Source organism: Schistocerca gregaria, chromosome 3, assembly GCF_023897955.1.
Source record: "Schistocerca gregaria isolate iqSchGreg1 chromosome 3, iqSchGreg1.2, whole genome shotgun sequence".
In the NCBI taxonomy this organism is placed as follows: Eukaryota; Metazoa; Arthropoda; class Insecta; order Orthoptera; family Acrididae; genus Schistocerca; species Schistocerca gregaria.
In genome coordinates, this window is record NC_064922.1 from 192,904,772 (window position 1) to 192,927,103 (window position 22,332).

The 22,332-nt window shown below is 41.5% G+C and overlaps 1 protein-coding gene across 6 annotated transcripts in view; it reads left to right on the forward strand.

Moving 5' to 3' along the window:
• The window catches only part of LOC126356293 (uncharacterized), a 312,745-nt gene that overhangs the window by 45,472 nt on the left and 244,941 nt on the right, over positions 1-22,332 (forward strand). For 5 of the 6 annotated variants that reach the window (XM_050007188.1, XM_050007190.1, XM_050007189.1 and 2 more), the window contains exon 4: positions 21,958-22,099. The exons of the other annotated variant lie outside the window; for it this stretch is intronic. In XM_050007188.1, the coding sequence (XP_049863145.1) occupies positions 21,958-22,099 (142 nt within the window). The remainder of the gene's footprint in view (positions 1-21,957; positions 22,100-22,332) is intronic. 6 annotated transcript variants of the gene reach the window in all.

Below are 22,332 nucleotides of genomic sequence, written 5' to 3' on the forward strand. Positions count from 1 at the left end.
AAACAACAGGGGGTGAGTCTGAACTCGTTAACAGCTTCCCCACCATGGGACAGATCATTGCTTTGGATTGAGTTACCACAGCCAGGGACATTCCCGAAGGGTGCACCAGCAGAGCAGCCGCTATCCTGGACCCCAGATGTCATCATGACATTGCCTCTGGAGTCCACTGCCTTGCTCGTGTTCCCATTAGTGTATACCCAGCACAGCCACTGCTGCCCAAGCCACATACAGCATTACATTCGGATGCCTATAGACTGGGGGTGTCTGGAGCCTGAGGTGTCACGAGAGACTGCAGGAGAGATGGAGGTTGCACACTCTGTGCTGCATAGGCTGGGTCCAGAGGGGCCAAAATGCTACCAACAGCTATTGGTTTCACTTGTTGTACATCTGTTTTTTGTTCCTCTCATTCAATTAACCACTAATGAGTAGATATTGAGCATGTGAGGGCTGCTACCTTCTCTGTATGAGGGCTTACTTTTTCATTGTTCCGTCGTGGAGTGTATGCCCAACTCAGAAAGTACATGGTTTTCTGATGACTAGTGTCCTTTGTTATTACCCTGTTATCATATTTTTTCTTAACTTTACAGTATTTTGTTTCATTCTGTTGCGGAAATTGGGGTGGGTAATGGCTCACATTATTGTTATCTGATTGTGTGTTTTCCCCTTGCATATAGTCTCCTCATACTTTGGTTAATGTATCAAGTCATTCAATAAATGTTAAAAAGATTAAGTTAGTCCACCCACTATATCACATTTCCTTTCTTTCTTGATACTGGCAATCTACAAACTAATACTTTTATTAAATGACTTTCTTCAATTGTATCACAATATTTGGAGCTTGTTAAATGGCATCCAGTATATTTCCAATAACTACCCCCAGTACTATTATAGTATCTGTGGTGCAACAAACAAGTACTAATTTCTTGTAAGTACTTGATTACCAGTACCAGTACTTCTTATTACATTTTTCTCGGTAGAGAATTCTTTAGACTATATGTTTCCCTATTTTGTGGCATTTCTTGCCAAATAACGAAGGACAAAATCAATCTTCTTAGAACCATTTTAACATTTGGGCAGTGATATAGAAAATACCCTTAAGAAATATGTAGTTTGCGTAACTCCATAAATTCTTCTTCAGTAAAATCATCAATATCCATTATATCTTTAGTTATGTCTCTGAATTTTTCATTAGCCTCATTTCTTATTAAGTCACACTGTTAATCACCTAGACTGTATCTCTTCTGTTCAAGTAGACATCATAGCTTGGATTGAGATACTCCGTTGTTAATTTTTAACTTTCCTCTGCACAGATCCCTTATATTTTAATGTAATTTATGACTCGTTGCTTGTAATTTTGGCTTTTAACTCTATTTTTAAGTTATTATTTGTACTATCTATTGTATTATTTCATACAGCAATTGTATGTCCTTTTGTCCATGCCAAAGCCTTTTCAAACCTAACATCTTGCGTGCCTACATTGACATTTAGCTCATCAACTTGAGCTCTGATACTTATGTTAGTAGTGTCTAATCTATTGTTAAATTCAGCTGTCAGTTCTGCAGTAGGCTTCTATACCTGATCTATCTTGTAGGTCAGAACTTTCATACAAACAAAATGATATTTTGTTCAAATTTGTTTTTCTTCTCTTGCTAGAAACTCTCGGTATGGGAACGGTAGCTTATTAAGGAAAACAGTCTTCTATACACCAACTGCACCTTAAGCCCTTCAAAAAATGCAACCAAACAGAAAAAAATGAATGTAACTTGGCTTTAACACAGCTCACTACACTTGATTCTGTGGCTCATAGTGTCAGCAAAATGTTGGAAAACCAGGTCGGTGCAGTTGGTGAACTACACTGCCATTGGCAGGTGGGCAGCTGTCACTGAATCTGCTAGTTGTTGTGTTGTATTTATGGACCAGATGAAACAGTAACAGTCCTCTGTAGTCTCAGGTGCCAGTCTTCCAACTCATAGTCTTTGTAAAGTCTTTTCCAATGTATCTGTTATCGATTGATTTACTTGTTTTTTATTGATATATTAAGTCTTCTTAAGTTTATGAATCTCTCTTGGATGTAACTGATAAACTGCTGTGATATAATTTTTCTGCTGGTGACCATTTTGCTAAGGACAGCAGCAATATTCATCAAAAATTCTTCTGCCAAAAAATGTCAGTTTAATTTAATGTCAATAATGAAATCTTCCTTGATTAATTCTCAGCTCAAATTTATTCTGGACCCTGCACTATGCTGCCAGAATCTTTTGTTCCCATTAGTTTTTAAGAAACATGTATGCCTACACTAATTAAGATTGTTGTTGTCTTTCAACTTTGAACTGCTGCTTCTTGATTTAATGTTTAGATGAAACTGCATAGTTTAAATAAATTTGGACTTTTTCTCCATTGCAATTGTTCTTTTGGTGAAATGTAGAAAATCTGATACTGTTGCAACTTCTACTAAATAATAGATATTACTTCTTCTAATATTGTCTATATCACATCTTCAATTACAGTTTCTGTGTATAAACAAATGCTGTATATACAGTTACAGTGCATACATTTGACATGACATAGCTTGAGCTCTTTATGGCAGCAATGAATGACTGTTTTAACTAATTGATAATAAGACTCTTTCCTGTTTGTCTGACATCATCTTCATTGTCACGTTGTGCTCTTTGTTCAATAGTATCTCGTGCTTCTTCAAGTATCAGCACCACAGCATGGAATAACTACCAAGCCAACAGGTACAGCAATGTGTAATAAACTGGTATCATCATTCCACCTCGAAGATGAATGGCATCTATACATAACAGTTTATGTACACTAACAAAACTTACAAATGGTTTGTGATTCTAAACTACTTAACTAATAAAAATACTTTAACCTGTTGCAATCACCATTTGTGGATAGGTAGATGTTGGGTAACTCTTCGCTTTACCAAGGTAATGTGTTATGAGGCACAGTCAAATGAAAACTGAACACCCGCTACAATGGGCCCATGGAATGGTTCCGTTCAAAAGTAATCATCACATGTGTTAAGACATTTATTCCACTGGGAGGTGAGACGATCAATTCCTGTTTCATAGAACACAGTCGGCTGCCGACGGACCCACAACTGCACCCATCCTTGCACTTCCTCATCTGATGGAATCTAGTGTCCATGCATGTCTTTCTTCAGGTCATCAAAGATGTGCAAAATCATTCGGTGAAAGATCCAGGCTGTACAGAGAACATTGTGGTGTTTTCCAACCAAGTGTATCCTTTGTCCAATTGGCCAGTGTGGGGGTGAGTGTTATCCTGCAATAGGATGATTTAATTTGACAGCATTCTGGAAGCCTCAGGGCAGATGACAAAGCCAACAGTGAAAACATGTCACCTCTCCCCAGCTAAAGAAATCTAAAGCTGTTCACACAAGTGGCAATAAATTCATAATGACCCTCTGCTTGCCAATTTCCTTGAGTGTGAAACCTCAGTGCACAGTGCTGTGAAGACACTTTGCAGAAACTGCAATGTGCCATAAAGTCAAAACGCCCAGGAATACTGTCAGACAGAATCATCATCACATCATCCCATCCCCACACTACCAATCAGACAAAGACATTGCTTCAGCAATTTGCTTGGAAAACACTGCAACATCCTCTGTACAGCCCGGATCTTTCACCATGTGATTATCACATCTTTGGTGATCTGAAGAAAGACATGCGTGGACATTGATTTCAGTCAGATGAGGAATGCAAGAGGGGCCCAGGAGATGCTATGTTATCATAAGCAGGAGAATTTGTCCAACTCAGTAAAGCTGAGAACTATCATGTCAGTAATGTAGCTACTGGTAGACCTAAAAACCCAGGCAGGCCTCACTTAAGGGTCCTGATGAAGTGTGTCCCACATCTTAGGCAAGGGAAGACTTGAGTTTTTAAGAAAGGGACCTTGGCTTAACTGCCTAGATCACAAGAAAGGTAGGTACAAAAGTCTATAAAATACTTCATCCTCAAGGTGTGCCACATGCCAGACAAAATCTGGGGATCCTGCCCCCCCCCCCCCCCCCCTCCCTCCCCCTGCTCCCCACTGCTGCACCTCACCACCACCAGTTGTAGGAGGCTTGCTCAGGTAAGCAGGGCTCCTACTGAGTTGACATTTATTTTGTGATTTCCAGTGGAGCGAACTCAAATAAAAAATACTCTTGATGGGAAGGGTGTACCATGAGGTGGCTCTTACACTCAAATGACAAAGAGAGTTCAGATTGTGAGCCTGCCAGAGAAGAAATATCAGGAAAACAGTACCAGTCTGTACTAATACCTTCATAGTAATGAAGTGAGAAGAGGGAACCTCTGGAAAGATCTCCCCTTTTTGTATTCAAAAAGGTTTGGTGTGCATTGTTGGATCTTTAAAAATTATAAAACAGCTTTGTAAAGGTACACTACTATTAGAGACAGTTATGTCACACCCAGCATTAAGCTCCTAGGTCGTGAGAGGAGATTACCCTGTTGTAGCTTAAATGCATAACTTCAGCAAAGATGTAATTACCTGCTCAGATGTAATTAAAATACACACAAAGAACCACAAGAAGATTGAGTGTCACAGAAATGAAAACCAATATGAGAAGAGTGAGTGGTGTATTGGAGAAAACAGCAATATTTATTTTAACCTGCAGTACACCAGAACTACCTGAACATATTACCCCAGGCTGTTTCCACCTTAAAGTTTGATGATACATCTAAAATTTGATGCATTGATTTAAATGCCAAAAATTTGGCCATACCACTGTGACATGTAAGGGCAGAGCCCACAAATCTGGTGAGTCTTTCACATTCTGTCTACAGTTTATAAATTGTTCCAGCAATCATCCATTGTGAAACAGAAAGTGTAGGATTTACAATGAGGAAAAAATTCAGGAGCTGAAGGTATCAAGAAGAATCCCCTGTGGTGAAGCTAAAATGGCTTTTGAAGCAATACAGCCTCTGACATTTGTTTCTACTTTAAGAATCTAATCACCAAAAGTAATGCTTCAACACACTCAGACATCAGAACTGAGGACAAATATGTGTAATTGTCAACGTACCTGTGGCAGTAGACGTGCAGCTGACCGCAGACTATTCTGAAGTCATCAATGAAAGTGTTAGAAACTCACCCTCATAAAAACATGTGACATCAAAGGCTTATGCCATCACCTGTACTCATATAACCAACACTTCCAACAAGTAAGGAAGAGTCACAACAAAAAGCCAATCAAAACCAAAAATACCAGCAGTCAAACTATCAGATCAGTGAGTACTCTCCCTTTCCAAAGGCGATTTTGATGTTAAGCGCATTGGTGTCCCCATGGAATAACAGTGCAGTCCAACACAAATGAAAGCAACTGCTCTGAAGCTGCCGAAGCAGCCCTGCTGCTACTGTGTTCACAATCCCCAGCTGTCATATGCCTATAAGAAACAAAAATATGTCCCCAAGACTGCTTTGATCTTTCACACATCACCCCTGTATCTGTATGTTGCAATCTTCCTCCCAAGGAGAGGACTCCAGCTTATGGGGAGGTGTGTGTGTGTGTGTGTGTGTATGTATGTGTGTGTAATATGATGCTCATCAAGATGATACCATAGCCAGACTGTTCCGTTGAACACCCATTTGCAACCTAATGGTCTTCATATTACTCTTCCCAGAATTACATTCTCTCTTTGCAGCAGTTACATTCCCCTGTTGCCTGTTTTTAGCAGGGTGAACATACACTGAAAAGTGGTGGGGGGTTGGAGAGAATTGCAAGAAGGAGTTGTGTGACACTGGAAGATGTGTTTCTACACCTCAAAGATAATGTCCATTCAAATTTCATACCAGTCACATAAGAGTGATTCTAGTAGCACCTGTATGAGGATGCAAATCAAGTTTGCTTTAAATACATGTTGTAATGTTTGTGAGTGTTAATTACCTTTGAGACTGGACATGGTGGGTTGGTGTTAGTCAAGAATGACTTTAAGGTAATACAGATGCCATGATCAGAACCTAACTGTGTTTGAATGAGGTTGTGTAATAGGGATACAAGAAGCTGGACGTTCCTTCTATGATATTGCCAAAAGACCTGCAGGAATGTAGCCACTGCACGTAACTGCTGGCAGTGGTGGTCACGAGAATGTACTGTCAAAAGACAACCAGGCACTACCAAGATGGAATACCATTATGTTCAGCATATAGCTCTGCGGCATCATACTACATCTGCAGCAGGAATTTGAGCAGCAGTTGGCACCACAGTGACATACGAACTATTGCAAATCGGTTACTTCATGGACAGTAGTGAGTCATATGCCCTGTAGCGTGTATTCCACTGACCCCAGACCATTGTCATTTGTGACTTCATCAATGTCAAGTGAGAGCTCTTTGGAGGGCAGTTTGGAGGTTTGTTGTGTTTTCTAATGAAAGCTGGTTCTGCCTTGGTGTCAGTGATGGCAGTGTGATGGTTAGTGGGAGGCCAGTTGAGGGACTACAGCCAACTTGTCTGCATGCTAGCACACTCTATCTCTGAAGTTATGGTCAGGGTTGCGATTTCATATGCCAGCAGGAGCACTCTTGTTGTTATCCCATGCACACTGAGTGCATATTTGTACATCTATCTGGTGATTTGACCTGCTATGCTGCCATTCATGAACAGCAATCGAGGGGGTGTTTTCCAACAGGATAACTGTTGTGACTCACCAATCTTTCAAAGTGCCGCTGCACAGTTATGCGCGTCCTTTACATGCGGTGCTGTGTGCCAGCCATGCAGCAGCCATGCCACCTAAGCAGTCAGCCAGCCAGCGGCCGCCAGACTTGGACTCAGTGCTGATTTGACTGTTACCGTGTGCACAAGTCTTACTTTGTCTACTCAATCTGTGACTTACATGTATTGTGTCGTCTTTGAAATATATGTGTTCAACTTGACGTTGTAGCAATAACTCTCGGCCATGCATTGCTGTCTTAAACCAACATGCTGTACTATGTGTTGACATATTGTCTTGGCCTGCTCGATCACCAAATCTGTCTCCAATCAAGCACATATGGGACACCATCAGAAGACAACTCCACTTTCATCCATAACCAGTATTAACCTTCCCTGTATTGACTGACCAAGTGTAACATGTTGGAACTCCATCCCAAAAACTGACATCTGGCACCTGTAGAACAGAATGCATGCACATTTGCATGCTGGAATTCAACAATTCAAGCAGTTACACTGGTTATTAATCTAACAACACTCCACAATTGCAACGGCCTATCTCGCACTTACATTAACCTGTAATCTTGCAATGTTGGTCACGTAAATATGTTACAGAGACAAATGTATTCCAGATTTTTCACTACTTTACATTAATTACTTTTTGGTGTTGCAATTTTTTTCCATCAGTATAGTATAGCGTGTGATCCATCTCCCAACATCTTCCTTGCTGCTTGCTGACTGCAATGCCCACCATTCCAACAGGTATGCTGTATCAGCTTAACATTGTCTCCTCTAACACAAGTACACACACATTTCTTTCACATTCTATAAGTTCATTGTCTCTACTGGATCTCTCCTGCAGCACACAGCTTTTTAACTGTCTCAAATGTTCTTGTTTCAGAAATACACTCAAATGACTATTTCTGGTGCATAATTCACTTTCTGGACCTTATGTAATCTGTGCATAAGAAATTGGCAGTTTTCTAGAGGTTACTGGAAGCATTACTCCTTATTGGTGACCTGTGACAAACAGTAGTTCCACAGCAGTGAAAGCCAGGTAGAGTATCTCTCCAACACTAAGTGTCTTTCCTCCTGTGACAAATGCCATTTCCTTGATTGAATGAGGAACGCCAATATATGATTTGTGCACAAAGATGTTCTCTCCGTGTCTGTGAACACCACTGAACGGTGCATGCAAAGAGCCTTTGAATTATCAGTTGTAGCGAAAAAGCCTCACAGATCTCTTTTGTTAATTCTCTTAACCATTTTACTGTCTCTTCCATCATTTGGGATAAACTTCATTGTGTTGCTGGCAGGGCCTGTCTTCCAATACTAGATCTGACCATTGAAAACAATATTATAGTCTATTTTGTTGATACGAGCTGTGATAAAAAAGTAACTGGAATTTTTCAATTTTGCCAGTTTTATACATCCAGTTTTCAAGAACTTTTTTTTACCTTGTTGGTAAACATGTTGCTGACTTATGTATGCATTTTCAGCTGTTTTGTATTTTTAGTTTATTGGTGACAGTCGAAAAGGTTATACATGGTTGTGAGTGCACAGTGAATTTTTAATTTCAAAGAAGATGATCAAAGAATTTGCATTAAATTTTGCTTGAAAAATGCAATACAAGTGGAGCACCGCATTCAAAATGTTGAGTGTGGCTTTTGGTGAATCTACTGTGAGGAAAACAAGAGTTTAATAGAGGCATAAATGCTTCAAAGAATGTCAAGAAGACGTTGAAGATGGTGACCGCTCTGGATGCCTTAGCACATCAATTACTGATGATGATGTGGAAGAAGTAAAGAAAATGGTTCTGTAAAATCACCAGATCACCATCAGAGAGGTTGCTGATGATGTCAGCTTATCCTTTGGCTCATGCCAAGCAATTTTTCAGATGTTTTGTGCATGAAACATGTAGTGGAAAAGTATGCTCTGAAATTGTTGAATTCAAACAAAAACAGTGTCGCGTAGACATTACTCAGGAATTGCTCAATGAAGTCAACAGTGGTCCAGAACCTTTAAAGAAGGATATAGCAAGTGACAAAACATGGGTGTGAGGGTATAACATTGAAACCAAGATCAAATTGTTCCAGTGAAAATTGCCTGAATACCCAAAACAAAAACAAAAACAAAAATTGGGAAGTTCGATCACATGTGAAGGTTCTTGTCACTGATATCTTAGTTTATAATGGGATAATGCATCATTAGTTTTTGTCTTATGATCATATGGTCTATAAGGAATACTACCCATAAGTTATGTGCTGTTTGCACGAAGCAGTCCGAAGAAAACAACCAGAATTGTGGCAATTACTGATGGAAATTTCATCATGGTATTGCTCCCTCTCACACTTCAATGGTTTTTCTTGATTTTATGGCAAAAAACAAAACTGTTATGTTGCCTCTGCCCACCTTATTCATGCTACTTGGACCCCTACAACTTCTTTCTATTCACAGGGGTGAAGAGATCAGAAAGTAAATTGTTTTGCCACCATTGATGGGATAAAAATGGGATTGCAGAAGGACCTGAACACCATAACAAAAAGTGAGTTCCAGATGTGCTTCCCAGGTTGGAAAAAGCATTGGTACAAGTGTATTATATCTGAGGGGGATTACTTTGAAGGGGACAAAGTTTATGTTGATGAATAAATAAAGATTCTTTAAGAAAAACAAAAATTCCTGTTACTTGTTGATGATCACACCTTGTATTTCCAACACCTTGGGCCAGCACTTTGCAGAGGTTTCAAGTTCCACCTATTACCATTCCACTTTCATACATCAGAAGTGAATGGTGGAAGTTTGGGAGATCTCTTACATTTCTCATAACTGGGAATGCTACAATATTGCTTTTATTGCAAAGGAGTACAGTGATGCATGAAATGGATCCACCACTTTGTGGTCATCCAGAATCATTTCTGTGCCATGAATTCTGGTGAACTGATAGAAAGGAGAGGACTTGTCCCCCTGATGCTCATCAAATCATCCAATAACGTTGCACTAAATGTTATCTTGTAGGGCTATTTAAAGTAAATTGTGCTTGCATGTCAGCTAGTGTATCCTATTTACCTACAATAGCTAATTGCTGATGTTTGTCATTCTGTTCCATGGTTCCATTGTTCATGCTGCAGTGTTTCAGACTGTTATCACAACATTGTGCACTGCCCTGTCTGACCACAGATGTCATCATTTCAAGTTGGTGCTTCACTAAGTGACTTAGTGAGTGAACATTGTGTACCATATCCCTTAGATATAAGTACCTGTATTCTAATCCTAGTCCAGTCTGTGCCTATAACCAATCACATGATAAAAATAGTCTTTTTCATGGCAAAATAATGAAGTCTTAGGAAAAAGTATGCAATATTACCACATCACAAGTAGCAGGTTATAATCAGAAACATTCAAAAGAAAGAAGGCACCAACAATGGACTCAAGCCATCTTACACTTGAGCCTTGTTCATTACAGTATCTTTAACCATGTCCCTGCCAAATGAGCTGTTGTGAAACACATAATTGGCTGGCAGATCTAAATAATATCCTACCTTGTAGTCTCCGCAGGGAAATCCTGGTTGTAGTGTATGTATTGCTCACATTAGTGATTTCTTAATGGTTCTGTTTCTAATGTTGAATTAAAAATGGCACTACCAGTTTGTGCCATTTTTATGTGGTGGAATGATGTAATGTTGGAATAGCATTTCTATGGATAGTGGTTAAATTCACATCCCGAAACTACTTATGGCAAATGACAGAATTGTTCTGTTGCGAAGTACATAGCTGGTTCTCGTCCCCATCCTTCTTCAGTTTGAAATAGTATTGCGTCATCATCAATGGGATGACATTCTGTCACTTCTTTCTCTCTGTCGCCAACCCCCCACCCCCCGTCCCCTCCCCCCCTCCATCCCCAATTGTCTAGTGCATAAACCCAATCATATTGTTGTATTACCTTCCTCTGTGAAGAAGGGTCAAGATTTGCATTCTATTTATAAACTGCGGGTTATGAAAGAATAAACTGAGTAAGCCAGTGCACTGCTCTACATATTAAGGAGGAACATTTAATGTTCTTAGATCTTTAAGTAATTTAAGGCAGTGAGCCCCATTTATTCTTTTTTGATATTATTGTCAGAGTTATCTTCTATAGTTTGAAAATTTTTTGCACATTGTATCTGTCTGAGCCACAGAACATTATACCATTATCTAATGATTGAATGAGCATTTGCACAGTAAATTACTTTGATGAAAATACTGTTATATATTGAAGAAATGTTTTATTTACCATTAGCAGGAGATATAAATGCTATAGTTGAGATGGCACAAGAAGATCCCTGACAGCTTACAGCACTGTTGTCAGTTTTCAACTGTGAAGCACTAGGAGCTGCAGGCGGAAACAATAGCCATGTACAGAGCTGTGACAGTAGTCATTGCCATACAGACATTTACAAAATCATCTTACGTTATTGGCTGAGGTAGGCTCATGAAGCTGCTGCCCCCAGCCTGCTGCAACTTGTTATGTCTTCTTTTGCACTCAGTGAGGTTCTTTAATGGGTACAGGAACAAGGAACAGAAGCTGTTCATGAACAGAGAATTTCAATATTAATTTATTCTTCATCTAATATCAAATAGTAAAAATAATACATAAATGTGTTGCTGAATTTGCAGCATCAGTAGATCCGAGTCTAGAAATATATACAGATTCAGTACAATGTCTATTCAGAAGATGTCGAGTCCTGGCCACTATGAAAGTGTGTAAGTGTTATTCAAGCGGCAAACACACAAAATTGGGCCAGGGCATGAAGTTTTGAACTTAAACACACCTGCTGCTTGAGCTTCAGAGGGGGGGTGCTTGCATCTCATTGGCAGCAATGTAATTGTTCATGGCAGCACCCTCATGATGCAGTGGCAGCTGTAGAAAATACGGCAGTATAATTGGTGGCAAGTGTATTTGAAAGTGTGGTCGACTGGATAATGGCCAGTACAGCACCCCTCTCTGCCCAACTTGGAAGTTACAGGGATACCAACGGATAACAATGAGGCTCGTTGCTTGGCTGGGGACAGAGCAGACTAGACCCATATCTCATCATTGTGTCTTGTTAGCACCATGGAAATTGCCCCAGAAAACAAGTACATGACACATCCGGATGCACAGGCAGGAGCATGGAGGGTGCTGGCAACTAGTGACAGTGTCAATGTCCATGGAAATGGTGACCTGTGGTGTTGGCAGTAAAGGTGTTACAGGTGGACAGGCAGAGGCTCCCATCAGCCAGATAGCCATGGATGAAGGCACCTGCTCGGCAAGCTGTGCAGGAGACTGCATTGTGGCAGGCAGGTGTGGCTGTGTCATGGTGGCCTGACATCGTGCAATGATGAAATCTGAAACAACTTGATCTGCAGCAATACAGAGTACAGTATGAACTCAGAAACATCAGTAAGACATCTTCACCTGAATGTGAAGCCTAAAGTTTTGATATTTGTGTCTTTGACATTCAAACGAAAAGTTTGATCTCGCTATTAGAATGTGGCGAGAAATGTGCTGTACTGACTTGCTGTACTCTGTTGTGTATGCAGAATTCCTCGGAAGAAAAAGAAGGTCAATTGTCAGAAACAGCTGTTTGTGACAAGCCTTAGGGAGAAAATAGAGATAGTGCTGGTGGCATTTATTGAATGTACCGAGATAACAAAAGGATATTTGCTGTAGGCATTGATGATAATCAACCAGATCTGCCCAAAAGGGGCCAGCAAAGTCTACGTGGAGGCATTGCCATAGAGTATCAGAATGTGGCCAGGAGAAAAATTCCAGCTGCAGAGCGGTCTATTGTCAGTGGAAGCACAACATTGTGCCCTTACACATTCCACCTGCTTATCTAAACCATGTACAATGGTGGCGCATCATGTGCTTAGTGTGAACAGTTCCCCAATGACATCTATATAGAATGACTTAACACTTGCTGTTGCAACAGGGAGGGGATTAACACTCTTGTTCATTTGTTAGAAGCAGAATCACATCATTCAGAAGAGATAATCTAATGCTGTGCACAAAGTATCTTCACGCTAAGGGATCGGGAACACATTTTGCAGAGCACGGCCAACATTTGCGAAGGTAACTTTTTAACAATCGTAGTGATTGGTTGTGCTCCGTGGCTTGTGTGATCTGCTATGAATCAGTAGGAAAAGAATCCAGTGCTTGCATATCAGAAGAATCAATATGTAAGCAGGAAGTAGTCAATGCAGCAAATGTTGCATCTGTGTTGACTGGTAAATGAGACAATGTGACAACATTTATGTCTTATGCTGTTGGGTGAAACACTTTCATACTGGTAATCTGACAATAATAGCAACCAATGTTGAAGCTTTTGCATCATTTGATCAGGAAATTGTTTTGACCAATGAAACAGTGCAGTCAGATGCTTATGGTCCGTGACAAGGAAAAATTTTCTACCACACAGATAATGATGAAATTTGGTGACATCATTATTATAGCCAGGACTTCCTTCTGCAGCTGACTATAATTGATCTGAGTACTATTCAGAAATGTGATAGGCTGTTCTGTTTTGCCAGTTTTGTGGGATGAAACTGCCTGATGCCATGGGAGGAGACATCATCTGCAAGCCCAAGTGGTTTTAGCCGATTATAGTGCATAAGGCAACATTGAGAAAGCAATGCAGTTTTCAGTCTTTGAAATGCTTGGTCACAGTCTTTTGTCCAGTGGAATGGAACATTTTGGTGTCTGAGGTGATTAAAGAGGTCCAGCAATTTGTGCTGCATTATGAATGAACATTATATAGTAAGTCAATTTTCCAAGAACAGCTTGCAGTTCACATAAATTCTTTGGAGATGGCAACTGCTGAACTGCTTGCAAATGTTTTGTCAAAGAACAAGCATCATAGGCATCAATGGTGTGTTCTAAGTATTCAGTCATCGTGTTGAAAAAAGAACGTTTCTGCAAGTTACATTTGAGGCCCACCTCAGTTAAAACTTGAAAAAGACCATCCAAATTTTTAAGGCGCTGTTCTGGTATTTGTCAGGAGATGATTATGCTATCAAGATAATTAAAACAAGGAGGCCTCTTCAATGTTTGAGAAATTTTTGGAACAATGCAGCTGCAGAAGCATTTCCAAAAGGTAAGCATTTATATTCAAACAAGCCAACATTAGTATTAACAACAAAACTTTTCTTGTCTCTTTGTCCAATGGTAACTGAAGATAGGCTACTGCAAGATCAATTTTTGAGAAGAATTGTCCCCCTGTTAGGTGATCCAAAATTTCCTCTGTATGTAGGAGTGGATGGGGATCTGTGACTGTCTGTGAATTTACTGTACATTTGATATCTGCACAAAGAAGAATCGTCCCATTTTGCTTATGAATAATGACTAATTGATGCCCACTGACTTTCTGAAATAATTATTAAGACACCAACGGATTCCAGTCTGAATTTCTGTAGCCACGTCGCCATGTATTGCGTGTGGCATAGGGAATGGGTGCAAATCAATTTCTGTGAATTTGCTGTGCGTTTGATATCTGCACAAAGATGAATGTTCCTATTTGGCTTATGAATGATGACTAAGGTCTTCCAAAATAGGTTTTAAGACACCAATGCATTGTAGTCTCTGAATTTCTGTAGCCACATTGTCATGTAATGCATGTGGCACAGGGTGTGCCCAGCAAAACTTGGGTTGTGCATTAGCTTTCAGCATAATGTGAGTGTGAAAATCTTTTGCACATACTACAGTACCACTGAAAATTTTAACGAAGAAAACAATCAATTTTTGACAGTATAATGTAATTGGATAGATAAAAAAACCTGCTCACCAAGTGGTAACAGAACATGCACATAAAAGAAAGATTATAATTAGGTAAGCTTTCAGAGCCAGTGACTACTTTCTCAGGCAGTAGGGTTGAAGGGGAAGGAAGAGGGGTGAAGAAAGTGGCTGGAGAGGTCTAGGAAAAGGGGTAGATTTCGGAAAAGTCACCCAGAACTGCAGGTCAGGGGAGACTTATCGGACAGCCTGCGAAGGAATGACAGAATGTTGGAGGCTGCACTGGACAAGATTTGAAAATCTGTGAGCTTTAAACCTTCACCCCTCTTCCTTCCCTTTCAGCCTTTCTGCCTGAAGAAGGAGCCACTGGCTCCATAAGCGTAACTAATGATAATTTTCTTTTATGTGTGTGTTCTGCCGCCACTTGGTGAGTAGATTTTTTTATCTATCCAATTACATTGAACAAATTTTTGATACTTGTCACAGAGTTGTTGAATTGTGGCATGGGAAATTTTTGTATTCATGGCATGCACCTCGTCTTGTCTATCTAATGTTGTAACTTAAAGTTGAACAAATATGTTTCAAGGAAGACACAATACATGAAAGCCACAGATCAAGTAAACAGAGTAAGATGTGTGTACACTTTAACAGTCAAATCATAACTGAGTCCAAGTCTAGCGGCCCCTGGCTGGCTGGTTGCTTCGGTGGCGCTGCTGCTGCATGGCTGGCAGACAGCGCCGCATGTAGAGGACGCGCGTAACTGCGCGGCGGCACTTTTAAAGATCAGCGAGTCACATCACTTTCCCCTCCTTTGAATTTTTTGCACAGGTCTTGATGGAGGTGACCTGTAGATTGCTAACATCCATAGGTGTTGTTTGACTGGCCGTAAAGTCTCGAGGAGGAGGCTTCCTGTACGGACGGAAGTGTCCCCGAAGATAACAGGTCGAGATGACAGAAGACGTAGGGCTCGAATCTGCTGGAGCCCCGTGCACCAATCTGCCTGTTGCTGCAAGTCCAATTGTTATAACAGGAGACATGGGCGATGTGCCTGCATCCGTAGGAGAAGGAGGCAAGTAGAGTTGCTCCGACAGATGATGGTCATCTGTTTCCTGCATGGGTACGTCTCCTGGTGATGTAAGTTCTTGTGCTGGCACCGATATGGTGGTGAGAGGACTGTGTTGTGAGTAATGAGAGATTCCAGTATCCCGAGCATCAGGTAGAGCCGAAGGTGGTGTAGCGGCATGCGGAACAGGTGTTGCCGGCACACGAGGCCGAAGCTGGTTCGAATGATGCACTGCAACATCCGTCTGGATTTCATACAGGCGTTGGCCAAGATGTCGTAAGATGCAGCCAGTACTCCATTTTGGCCACCTGCCATATCCCCGTACCCATACAAGGTCGCCGGCGGTGATCCAGCCAAGTGAAGGCACCCGCGACTGTGAGGTAGAAGGCCGCAGAAAATGAAGTAGCGTGCAGGGCTGTCGGCCATGTAAGAGCTCAGCTGGGCTTTGGTCACCCATGGGGGTGAAACGGTAAGAAGCCAGAAATTGGAGAAGCGCATCATCCGCAGCAGAAGAGGTCAGGAGTTTCCTCATCTGAGCCTTAAATGTGCGGACCAGTCGTTCAGTCTTAACGTTTGACTGTGGATGGAACGGAGGGGCCGTGACATGCATGACGCTGTGACGGGCACAAAAATCTACAATCAGAAGATGCAAATTGCAGGCCATTATCAGTGACAAGAGTAGAGGGAAGGCCTTCCAAAGAGAAAATGCTAGCTAGAGCATTGGTGGTTGCCGCAGTAGTAGGCGACGTGCAACGGACAATGAAAGGAAAGTTAGAGTAGGCGTCAATAATGAGAAGCCAGTAAGTACCTAAAAAAGGTCCCACAAAGTTGGCATGAATACACTCCCAGGGCTTCTCAGGCAAAAGCCACGGTGACAAAGATGACTTCCGGGTGGCGGCAGTGACCATATGTGCGATTTCGGAGTCAATGCTGGGCCAGTACACATGACAGCGCGCCAGAGATTTTGTGCGAGAGACACCACAGTGCCCTTGGTGAAGGAGGCGCAAGACCAAAGCACGCAAAGATGCAGGTACCACAAAACGTGGCGAAGTATTTTCGGTGGAAAGGAGGATAACACCATCCCTAGCCGTGAGGTGGTAACGCAAAACGTAGTAGTTACGCAACGGATCAGAAGTCTTAGTGGATGGACGATCTGGCCAACCCTTCTGAATACAGCGTAAAACCCAGGAGAGGGTACGGTCAGAACCCATAGCAGCTGCCAGCCGGTCCCCGGTGATGGGGAACCCATCTACAACCCACTGCTTGGCAGCATCCAGGTGGAAACATAAAAGTTCATCCCTATCGAATGCCAGATCAGGACCCATGGGAAGGCGAGACAGTGCATCAGCATTCGCATGTTGAGCCATCAGCCGGAAAAGAATCTCACAATAGAAACAAGACAAGTAAAGAGCCCAACGCTGGAGGCGGTGTGCAGCCTTGTTGGGAAGTGACGTTGATGGATGAAACAAGGAAGCAAGTGGTTTGTGATCCGTAACAAGATGAAATTTGGATCCATAGAGAAAAACACCAAACTTATGAAGAGCAGAAATAATGGCCAAAGCTTCTTTTTCAATTTGAGAATACTTTTGTTGGGCACCCGTGAGCATTTTGGAGGCATAAGCAATGGGGCGTTCAGAACCGTCAGAAAAATGGTGCGCAGGACTGCACCGACACTGTATCGAGAGGCGTCTGTGGCAAGAACAATATGTTGCCCAGGTCGATAAGTAGCCAGGCACGGGGCCTGTTTCAGCATAGTCTTCAATTTATGGAAAGCTGCATCGCATGACATGGACCAGTGAAAAGGCACGTTTTTATGCAACAGGTGATGCAACGGCTGAGCCATCAAAGCAGCAGACGGTAAAAACATGTGATAGTATGCTATTTTCCCCAAGGAGGCGTGCATTTCCTTAACAGATGTAGGGTGAGGAAGGGCATCGATCGCAGCAACAGTTTGCTGAAGTGGACGAATACCACCCCTAGAGAGTTGAAACGCCAAGTACATGATAGATGCCTGAAAATATTTTGATTTCTGAAGATTACACTTAAGACCGGCAATCTGTAAGACATGAAAAAGTGTGCGGAGATTTTGAAGATGTTCGTCAGTGCTGGAGCCAGTGACAACAGTGTCGTCCTGGTAATGTATACACCCAGGGACAGTGAGCAATAATTGTTCAAAGAATCACTGAAAGAGAGCAGGGGTGCTGGCAACCCCGAATGGCAATCGTTGGTATTGATAGAGGCCGAAAGGTGTGTTAAGGACCAGAAACTGCTGGGAAGCAGCGTCAAGAGGAAGTTGATGATAAGCTTCTGACATGTCAAGTTTAGAAAAATACTGGCCTCCAGCAAGTTTTGTGAACAATTCTTCAGGTCGAGGCATAGAGTATGTGTCGATAAGCCATTGAGCATTTACAGTGGCTTCGAAATCGCCACAGAGACCATTTGGCTTAGCAACGACAACGACAGGAGAGGACCACTCACTGGTCGTCCACAAATATGGGAACAGTGCGAATGACAGATTTGTAAGATACCTCAGCATCAAATTGTCCCAAGAGAGAAATCTTCTGTTTATTGTAAGTCTGTAATTGCCTAGTTACTGGTGACAGGATTGGAGAACCCAACTGAAGATACATCTGAGAATAGATGATAGTGGCAGCAGAACCAGTATCCACCTGCATGCGAACATCTCGGCCAAGTATTTGGACAGTGAGGAATAACTTCCCTGAAAGGGAAGAAGTACAATTGACAGAGAACACAGAATAAAAATCAGCGTCATGTTCATGAACATCATGTATGCAGTCGGATTTGCAAACGGATGACACATTACCCTTTTTCTTTGTATTTGTGACACACGGTCCAACATTGTGGACAATCTTCTCGTGAATGTTTTGTAAAACACTGTGGACATGAAGGAAGTTGCCATGGGTTTTGCTGCAGTTTCTTAGAGGTTTGTTTACAGTTAGGCTGAGGCTGCACTTGGAAGCGTACTGCGGCCACGTCGGCTGGCGGGGACACGCCACATGCTTCGTCAACATCGCACAGAGGTTGTATTTCCCCGGCACCGCCCCATGCCCGTATTTGCGCTCCAGCTGCACTAGAAATTTCAAAAGACTGAATGATGGATAGGACTTCATCTAGAGTCAGATTTTCCAACTGCAAGTCGCCGCTCGGATAATAGCATCCTGTGCCATGGAATCGGTGTAGGATTCTTTGTGAACTTCAGTAACAAATTGACACTTTCTACTGAGGCCGTGAAGTTCAGTAGCCCAAGCGTGATTGGATTGATTCGGTTGTTTCGACAACGATAAAAGGCAACACGAGAGGCTATCACATGTTTGCTTTTGAAAATAGACGGACAGAAGTGGGCACATTTCAGCAAAGGACAAAGATGCAGGATCTTTGAAAGGAGCCAATTGTGACAACAACCAATACATTTGAGGTTAAATACATGAAAGGAAGAGAGACTTACATGTTTGTTCATCCGCGACATGAAATGCCAAGAAGTGCTGTCGAAGACATTTTTCATAATTAGACCAGTCTTCCGCCATCTCATCGTAAGGAGGAAAAGTAGGTAGAGACGACAACGAGAGACACCCCGCATTTGATGCTGCGACGAAATCACGAATCGCATTTGTGAGAAGCGTTTGCTGTTCTATGAGACCTTGCAATAGTTGCTCTAAAGTAGCCATGGAAACACGTGGGTCAACATTGGAAAAGAAAAATCACTACCTCGTCGCCAACTGTTGTAACTTAAAGTTGAACAAATATATTTCTAGGAAGACATAATACATGAAAGTCACAGAACAAGTAAACAGATTAAGACGTGTGTACACTTTAACAGTCAAATCAATACTGAGTCCAAGTCTAGTGGCCGCTGGCTGGCTGGCCGCTTAGGTGGCGCTGCTGCTGCATGGCTGGCAGACAGCGCCGCATGTAGAGGATGTGCATAACTGCTTGGTGGCACTTTGAAAGATCGGCGAGTCACAACATCTAACCTGAAGGAATCAAATACACCAATACCAAAAATATTTGGGATCATGCGTGAGTGGACTGTAGCAAAAGTGACTTCCTTAGTCGTGTTTTTGTATTTTGCAGGTAAGCAGCATGTTCCATGCACTGAAATGCTGTCACTGTTATAGATGGTGAGATGCACACTTGATGTTTTCAAGGATGGTTGGCCAATTTTTTCATATGTATCTAGGTTAAGGAGTGTCACAGGAGCTGTGGTATTTAGTTGTAAAGGCATCTACTGGTTACAGATACACAATGTAATCCACAGTTTGTGACATGCTCTGAAGACAGTTGTCCATTCTGTGTTGTGAAAAACTGTGTTAGAGTACTTTAGTGAATTTCGAGATTGGGAGAGCCATTTTGACGTGTTTGGTATTTGCATTATATGCATGTGTGTGCATTTCTGTGTCTTCCCTTGTCTTATTTTTGAGCAGGAGGAGGTGCAGAATCTGAACATGAGATGAAACTGAAGGTTTTTGCGGGCAGATCAGTTTTGCATGTCCCGTGCAATGACAGAAATTGCATTCAGCTTGTCTGAAGAAGCAGTTCTTCCGATCATAGGTGACTTAGCATTTCACGCATGACTTCACTTTGTGTGGAGCTGGGGCAGTGTAATAAGTGTTATGTTGGCAATGCAAATGCTGGATGTTTTGTGTCTGGCCTTGTTTATACGGTGCTGACTTGCAAGTGCTGGGGATGGGGCTTTGGCTACGATATGTGTTGTTTGTCTCAAGTAAAGCAATAACTGGTAGACAGAAGACTTGCTTGGCCAGATCTTGAACTTCATGTGCTTCAATAACTTTAAGCACTTCACTAAGGCTAGTGTTGCGATGCCTAAAATTTCAGCCCTCAATCTCTGAGCTGATAGATTCTGAATTATAGCATCACAAAGCATTTCACACTGACAAGTTGTGCCACAGACACAACTGAATTTATTGTCTCTAGCCATGCCCTGCAATTCCACAATCCATCCTTGATATGACTAATCACTACAATGTTGCATGTGTGTACATTTTCTGTGTCTTCCCTTACCTTATTTTTGAGCAGGAGGTGCAGGACCAGTTTTGTATGTCCCTTGTGTGACTGGGTTTGGGACTCACTGAGGGGAAACAATTTCACTAGGAGGCAGTAGGTGTACACTCCTACACATGAAAAGAAAAGTGCATGACATGATTCACGTGTGATTCTGCAGGCATTGAAATGTTGATGCAGCCATTTTATGTATTCTTTCCATGTTTCCTTCATATCATCAAACTGTTGGAAGGGCAGAGGCAGTAGCTGAATTCCTTCATTAGCTTCTCGTGTGTTTTGCTGCTGGGCTGCTTGTGCTTGTACGAGGGGAAAAAACTGCTGACAGCAGTTCTGTTATTTGTTGACTCTGAAAATGTACAAGACATATTAGACACTGCACATATTAGACACTGCACAGCACTTACACATTGTTCTCCCTGGTTTGCCATAATTCCTTAAATAACTCAGCTTAAATATTTCAGCTAAATATGTGCATATGCACAAAAAATAATTCAATAGACTTAAAAAAGATTGTCCCACTCCGGTATTCAAAGTTCCCCATCCCATCCTTGTCACCAGTTTGTTGTGTGTTCCTTTGCATGCTGTGTAGTTCTTTAATGGATACAAGAACAAATAACAGATGCCGTTCTTGCACAGAGGCTTCAGATATTTATTTAGCTTACATCTAAAATCAAATAGTAAAAATAATACAGAACTTTCTTGCGGACCTTGCAGCATCAGTTGCTACCAAGAAATTTGAGAGTAGAAATACATGCAGATACAGAAGACTTACAAATCTGTCACTCTTCAGTACAATGTCAATTAGAAGATGTCAAGCCCTGGCCACTATGAAAGGCTAAATGTTTTTCAAGTGGGAAAGAAATAAAAATGAGCCGGGACATGAATGTTCAAACTTAAGTACACCCACTGCTGGAGCTCTGGAGAGGGGATGCTTGCCTCTCATTAGCAGCAGCGTAACAATTCATGGCAGTGCCCTCGTGCTGTGGTGGCAGCTGTAGAAAACGCTGTGGTGTAATTGGCAGCATGTGTATTTGAAAGTGTGGCCAACTGTATAATGCCCGTTACTGCACAACTGTCAGAGATCCAATTCAACTATAGTGAAATATGACATATATAAACTGATCAAACAATAGATAACACCAGTTTTATCTTCTCAAAATGTTCCATCTTTTATTCTGACAAGTATTTTTTTTTAATACATGAGCACTAATTGGCAAAAGCTTTTACTAGTATCTACTGCTTTTTGACAACTAATCAGTAGTCTAAAAGGAACTGTTGTTAATAGGTTTGTTCAGTTTTTCTGAAAATGAGGGGACTTACTTGAAAATGATAATTCAATGTAATCCACAGTTTTGCAGTTGCATAATAGAGAAACTAATGTCTTTGAACATGTTTACATTTACAATATTGATGAGATATATCATTTAACAGTCTGAGGCAGGAACTGATGAATGGCTGGAAATGCAAGAGCTGAAAAATGATCTTAACGAGGAGTGGCGAGCCCTTGAAGATTTCACTCGAGCCAGGCAGATTCTGAAGGAGGCACTTCAGAGTGTGCAGTGTCCATCTTCAGGTGAACAGTGTTCCAAATTTTTGTACAATTTTTTCCACAAACATTGCTTAAACAACCAAAATTTTCTTCTGTTTTCCAGGAGAATAATTATTTCTGGTAGGGTCCTTTCAAGGTAACTGCAAGGTGTACAACTTTGCTTCCGCCATTTTTTCCCCAACATTTGAGGCTTTAATGAAACAAATTGGTTACACATGTGTCATTCAAAGTATTTTCCATCGCTGGCCACTACTTTC